The following is a 7,076-nucleotide window of genomic DNA, read 5'->3' on the forward strand; positions in this document are numbered from 1 at the left end:
GGCAACAGTGCTAACCACCGTGCCACCGTGCAAAATAGATGATGTCTATTTTTTATAATAGGAATGAAATGCTTTAAATAATTCGGCGGGGTTTACAAGTGATGGGGCAACACCTCCAACACCCCCCAGGCAAAAGCAAACCTCCGAGCAGGCTGTGACGCACCAGTGCACACCGCTGTCCAACCTCAACGCTCAACCGCAAGCCGTAACAAAACACTGAGCATTATTTTCAGGTCTGAATTTGCACCCGTTCTCCTTCATTGCACTTGAACCGTGTTTTTCAGGATGCCCGTCACTGAGGATGTTTGCAACATGGTGAAATATAACCTGAAGCTGTTGCTTCTGTTCATGTGATCCCAAACTGATTCCATGATGTCTGTCTGGGATCAGGGCTCTTTGAGGGGTCAGATCGTTGACGTGATCAAATGTCTCTCTGATGGCGCGATGTAGAATCTGTAGATCTGAACATGTCTGTGCACAGTATCGTGGTTACCACAAACATTATAGATTGTTATCAATCTTCTCATCTACCTCTGATAGAAAATAAACACATTTCCCAAAATTAGAAACTTTTCCTCTAACTGACGGAGACAAGCAGGAATGAAGATTTCATAATGCAGGCCTGGCACTCGGATCTCGTCTGAAACACTACAGACAGTCAACATGGCACGCAAACCAGTGTCAGTGTCGCTAATTACGTCTAAAAGAGCAGAATTAGACATTATAAATTAGCGTCAATTTGGTGTAGTGAGGCTAGATGTTATATAGTCAGCACACAGTACAAAAATTGGTCCCCGGTGGCCCAGCTTCGTAAGTGAAGCTTACCGTAGTCAAAACACTAACGTCCTAACTACATGAAATGCACTTTTGTCATTCAGCCTGTCGGCATGGAAACGCTTAACGTCAGTATGCAGCCGGTCACCTCGACGTCTGCAGCTGTGTCCCCGGTAAATACAGGTACCTCCAGATGGCGTAATAATGAATGCCTGCTCCAACGGCCACAAATAGATGCCAGATCGCATGGGCGAATGGCACAAGGCCATCGCTCTTAAAGAAGACCACGCCTACTCCATAGAAGACACCTCCCACGGCCAGTTCACACACACCTGTGCGCTCCACCTGGAACATAGGAAAGTTTGCTGGTATTTAATTTAAAGATGCTTTATTTAACTGTATATTTGTTTGCTAAAGATGTATCCAGTTTTTGGTTGAATTCATCTGAAATAAGAAATACTCTTATTTAAAAGAGGTTTCCCAAATTTTTGAGAAATGCCGTTTTACATGCCCACTCCAGAAAAGACGGAGTAGCACTTCATCGAACAGCCCAATACTTGGTGTAGTTTTCCAACATTTACCAAGGACTTTTTCACAGGTTAGAGTGTAACTTTATATACCTAAAATTCCTTACCTGTAGGTACAGCATGATAACAAAGCTTTAAAAGAAAGAAGCAACAAATTATACTGAGTAATGAGTAGTTTTTGGTTATTTTAGAAGATCAGACCAACAATGTTTCTTACGTTGACTTATTAAGGGCCCAGGCTGTATCACGGACTATCCTAACCACTTATCCTTACATTGTAATAACACGTGATTTTGAGGTGCATGTTGGAATTTGTGCGACCTACCGCTTTGTGCCTGAGTTGGTGTCGTTTCCTGTCGCTTCCGTTTTGTTATAATACCACTAACAGCTGATTGTGGAATATTTAGTAGTGAGAAAATTTCATGACTGGGCTGGACTATCACAGTACCATGCTGGAATTCGCTGACTTCCTGACATCTTTAGAAGCAGTCTGCATGCCTAGATGCCAGGTTTTATACACCTGTGACCATGAAAGTGATTAGAAAACCTAAATTCAGTGATTTGCATGGGTGAGTGAATACCTTTGGGAGTATACTGTATATCAAGTCATGCCCTGCCTGGCCTAAATGATTTCTGTTTCTTCTGTCCTTCATGTGTTTTTATGCACTGAAATCTGGAGCATGAATTTTCAAATAGACATTAGAAAATTGCACCATAACTATGAACTGCTACGAAAAATAAGGGCCTGGAGCTCCATGTGGGTAAAAGAAACCCAAAGGAATCAGATTCAGGTTCTGAGCACATTGTTTAAGGCCTTTTTATAAAATATGACTATAAGATTTATGCCAGCTTTTCCCTTTAATAAAAGAGATGTCAAGAAATACAATTTCTCAGACATGAAACTAAAACACAGCGTGATTTATGGAGCCAGAGAATGAGCTACGTTACTACCTTTATCTTCAGGGGGACATGAAAAAAAAATCACTCCATAACGGCTCGGGCTGTAAGTAAACGTGGCAGCTACTTCAGTAGGTGTTGACTGTCTTACCCTCAAAGTGACAATTTCAGGCTTCTATAAGTTGAAATCAAGAGCGTAATCAAATGGAAATCAGTGATTCAGTGCAACAGGGGAAGTCAATGTAAGACTTATGCATTGGAAAATAGTCAGCAGTTCTATTACCAGCAATTAGACGCATCTGTGGGTTATGGGGCACTCAAACAAAAGCCGCGGTTTGGTTCTTTAAATAGTAACGGTAGTGGAAGGAAGTCTGCAGGGGGGAAGGGGAGTGGCAGACGCTGAGAAAGACTCATCTATGTGATGTAGACTTACCATAGAGAGAATGACCAAAGCAGGAACAGCCCCCATGGCCACATATCCCAGCAACTCGATCAGCTTGTACCTGCAGGTAGAAAACTGGACCGTGAAGTCATAATAAAAATAACAATACCTCCATTTTCCTGCCTAATTATTTGTGCTCCAAACAGCAGTCTTGTGTTTTCTGTCAACACTTGAATGGAGGCGTTTGGCTTCAGGTTAACTGTGTCAAATTAGTGCACACAGTACAAATGGAGGCTGTGTTACCTCTCATGGAAAAAGCAGACATACGCCGATCCTATACACGCCATGACCCAGATGAGCCAGCGCATGTGGCACGTCCAGGGTCCCAGCTCCCTCAGCATCAACCTGAGGAAACACGACATCGCACCTACACAGTTACAGTGTGTTCGCTCTGGTCTTTATTTTATTTTATTTTTTTGCTGTAGTCACATGACCCACCATGGAGAGTAGGAGGCTGCGATGAAGAAGTAGATGGCCATTCTGTCACACATGTGGAAGCGCTGCTCCACCTTCCTACACGGAGAGAGGAGGAGGCATGAGCTCATTTGTGAAGATTCAGTTAGAGTAAGATAATAATTCTAAAATTTAAAGGATCCAGGCTGTATGAAGATTTTTATTGTCTTCCTCCCCGCACCCCCAACCAGTCGGGGTAGATGGCTGCCCCTTCCTGAGCCTGATTCTCCTGGAGGTTTCTTCCTGATAAAAGGAAGTTTTTCCTTTCCACTGTCGCCAACTGCTTATTCATAGGGGGTCATATGATTGTCCACCAAAGTGTGGAAAGTGTTGTTTGTTTTTTGGACAGCAATATGGCTGAAAGTAGGGCTGGGCGATATGACCCAAAATTCATATCTCGATATTTTTTAGCTGGATGGCGATATAAGATATATATCTCGATATATTTTTTTAAAGCCATAAAGTAAGAACAAAAAGAGAGTTCTTAGTCAAAGCTGTGTCCCAGATGTCACACAGGCACTTTTATTAACATAGAGCAGATGTACATAAAATTTACTCAAAAATACATTATGAGCATTCATTAAATAATAATGCTCCATAAATAAAAGAAAACAATGTTGTTTTTGTGCATAACAAAAAGCTCACAATTGTGCAGTCAAAATGTAAACTAAAAGACGCTGAGCACAATAACAAAGACAGATTTCACAGCTGCTCTGTTCCCAACTTGTACTGCTGACTGACAGCCTGGAGTTTGAAATCCGCTTCGCAACCACGTCTCTTAACAGGTGCCATTTATGGTCCTTATACACAGTAGGGTAATACTACGTTGAAGCACAGTACGTATCACTCCGCGAGGCTCAGCCGTAATGCTCCGACAATCCATCAAGCGGTGCAGCTCCGTAGCTTACCAAAGTCGTACTAAAACATTTTTTTGACAGATTGCTGAGCGCTGTGTTCCACATAAAATCGGTTCGCGGCCATCAAGCACAACCAGAATTCATACATAAGGCGCGCTGTCAACTTTTGAGAAAATGCAAGGATTTTAGTCCGTGCAGCACCTCTGGGCTGCATGGCGTTAGCGTGGTTAGCTCGTCAGCGTGGTTAGCTAGCTAACACGTTGACGCCGTCCAGCCCCACGCAACGGGCGATGCGCAGTAACTCGTTAACGGAGATTTGCCGTGTCCATCTTGTCGCTTCCTGCAGGTGAAGCGATGGGGCAGGAGGGGGAGTTGTGTTCAGTGAAGGAGAGGCGAGGCCGAGTAACGTTGCATAAAGACGAAAGTGGACGAAAGAGAGGCAAATTTGCGGCTCCACAAGTATAATTATAACGTAACATAGACTATATCGATATAAAGGATATTGTCAGATCTCATATCTCGTATAAAAATATATCGATATTTTTTAAAAACTCGATCGCCCAGGTCTAGCTGAAAGACCAGAGGAGGACTGTGAAAATATTGTGTAAAGGGTAGAAACACATTTAAATTGTCAAAGTGCGTCCTACAAATCATGCACCTTTTCTTAATACGCATCCACGTTTCTGGGGCTGTATAACAAAATGAACTGAATCACCTACACATTACAATTACAGCACTACAATGTTAACCCAAACAGCTCTTGATGCTTTTTGCGTTAATGCTGATGATTTTTACGTGCTGTGGGCATCAGGACTCGCCGACCACGCTCTGTAACTTTACCTGGTGTGACACTTTGTGGCTGCCTTGCAGTGGTTCCACTTTGCAATAATATAACTTGCAGTAGATTGTGGAGGGAATTTCACAAACTGACTTTTTGCAATGGTGGCATCCTGTTACAGTTAGTGTAAAGTTGGTGAGCTATTTACAATGCATGGTTAGATGCTTGATTTTATACACCTGCAGCAATGGGACAAAAAAAACATCTGCTGTTCTTCATACAAGAATAGTCACCCGGTGACGTGGTCTGCTAAGATCAACCCTCGTGCAGGCTTGATCTTACAGGGTTAAACCAAAACTATGAGCACATTTTATAAGCATAATCCATGTAATAATTTTAGATCTCCTGGAAATGTATTTTTATATAGCAGCATTAAAATACCTGTTCTTGTTGAAACATAACAAATTGACCTGTGAACTGTTCAAGGATCAAAAAGGTGACTAACTCAAGAAATGATGCTGTGTTGTGTCCACAAATAACAGACACCTTAGCAAGGAACCAATTTTAAATAGTATCTTTAGGCACTTTGTTGTGAGTAAAAACATGTCAACACATGTTCCCATTTCTTTTGAAAACTTGCCATATCAGCATGGTGTGCAGTGTGTCCTTAAAACACTTAAGTAAAATGGGCAAGTGGAGGACAAAAGAAGAAGTGGCAGGCCTAAAAACTATCTACAGCAGACGAACTCTATCTGAAAGTCATGACCTCAAGAAGTCGGAGATAATCCTGCAAAGACCTGACACGGGACCTGAGAGATGCATCCTATTTACTGTTCACTGAAGCCTCATCAGAAATGGTCTCAGTGGAAGTGTGGCTGTCAAGAAGCTATTATTAAGGAAGGGGAATGGGGAGAAAAGGTTGAAGTACGGCAAATTGCAAAAGAACTGAAAATCAGTGACAACAGGTCAGATGAAGTGATTAATCCCAATTTGAACGTTTTTCTGGTTCAGAATCATTTTAATATGTATGGAAAGGACAGGAAAGAGGTACAACAGAGAGTGTCTACAGCCATCTGTAAAACACAGCAGAGGCTCTGTTATGGATTAGGATTGTGTTATTGTCCAATTCTTTGAATTACAAACACAGGAAAGAACCATCATGCAATACCATCTGAAAAGCATCTGACTGGCAACAACTTAATTTGTTTGAGATCATTCTGACAGAGAACAGAACAAGAGGCAGCTAACATCCAAAGAAGAGCTTTAAATGTCTTTCACAAAGCCTGGAGAACTATTCCAGGGCTTGCAAAATCGCTAGCCCGACGTCCCGGGGCTAGCGATTTTTCCAGTCGGGCTACCAAAATCTCTCTGCCCTGCCCGTCGGGCTATTGTAGGAAGGAAAAATATATTGTGGCGAGCTCAGACAAGGAGGAGACGGAGGTATCGTTTGGTCTTGCTTCCCGTGAGCTAGCCAGGGAACACAGCCGTTTATTGACATCTGCAGAAGAACACTGCCGCTAGCTAACTGCTCAGCGCGGCAACCGCACAGCAACAACAACACACAGGGCGCCCTCTGACCCCGGAAGGACACACTGTCGCAGCGAGAGGGCGTCACCCGTCACCATGGCAACATACACAAAACATAACTACAAACAGAACCCCGAACAGCCCTGACCCGCTACATAGCCCCCACCTGAGGGGTCAGTCGTCCCCGACGACCCCACACAAAGTCCTGCAAATGTCCAGGTGCCTTAACTGGCGTGGTAGGCATGACTGCTACGGTTGGGGGCTCGGCGTGTGGGTCGACAGAGGTAGCCCATGAAGCATTGCCCTAGCATCTGTCGCGACGGGCCGCCGCCGCGGTGCGCTCGCGCCATCGGGACCCGTCGGGGGACTTACATGGCCACTCACATCCTCTCTCTTCAATCGCCAGTTTCCCAAGCGGGGAATGTTCTCCTCGACAGCTTGCTCCAGCCTCTGAATGTCTCTCTCCATTACGGCGAGGGTGAGCTATCCCACTTCTGACACCAATGTGGCGAGCTCAGACAAGGAGGAGACGGAGGTATCGTTTGGTCTTGCTTCCCGTGAGCTAGCCAGGGAGCACAGCCGTTTATTGACATCTGCAGAAGAACACTGCCGCTAGCTAACTGCTCAGCACGGCAACCGCACAGCAACAACAACACACAGGGCGCCCTCTGACCCCGGAAGGACACACTGTCGCAGCGAGAGGGCGTCACCCGTCACCATGGCAACATACACAAAACATAACTGTACAAACAGAACCCCGAACAGCCCTGACCCGCTACAATATGCTGCTGAGAATATAGCCCAGAAGAAGCGTATAGTTA

General features: G+C 44.2%; 1 protein-coding gene across 1 annotated transcript in view; it reads right to left on the minus strand.

Annotated features, from left to right (window-relative positions):
• The window catches only part of mmd2a (monocyte to macrophage differentiation-associated 2a), a 25,046-nt gene that overhangs the window by 2,771 nt on the left and 15,199 nt on the right, over window positions 1-7,076 (minus strand). Inside the window, exons 4-7 of the mRNA XM_005946197.3 lie at window positions 3,079-3,153; window positions 2,884-2,985; window positions 2,632-2,701; window positions 923-1,119 (exon numbers count right to left, since the gene is read on the minus strand). Of these exons, the coding sequence (XP_005946259.1) occupies window positions 923-1,119; window positions 2,632-2,701; window positions 2,884-2,985; window positions 3,079-3,153 (444 nt within the window). The remainder of the gene's footprint in view (window positions 1-922; window positions 1,120-2,631; window positions 2,702-2,883; window positions 2,986-3,078; window positions 3,154-7,076) is intronic.

The sequence above is a fragment of the Haplochromis burtoni genome, unplaced genomic scaffold (assembly GCF_018398535.1).
Source record: "Haplochromis burtoni strain Fernald_Lab_line unplaced genomic scaffold, NCSU_Asbu1 Contig_464, whole genome shotgun sequence".
NCBI classification, from domain to species: domain Eukaryota; kingdom Metazoa; phylum Chordata; class Actinopteri; order Cichliformes; family Cichlidae; genus Haplochromis; species Haplochromis burtoni.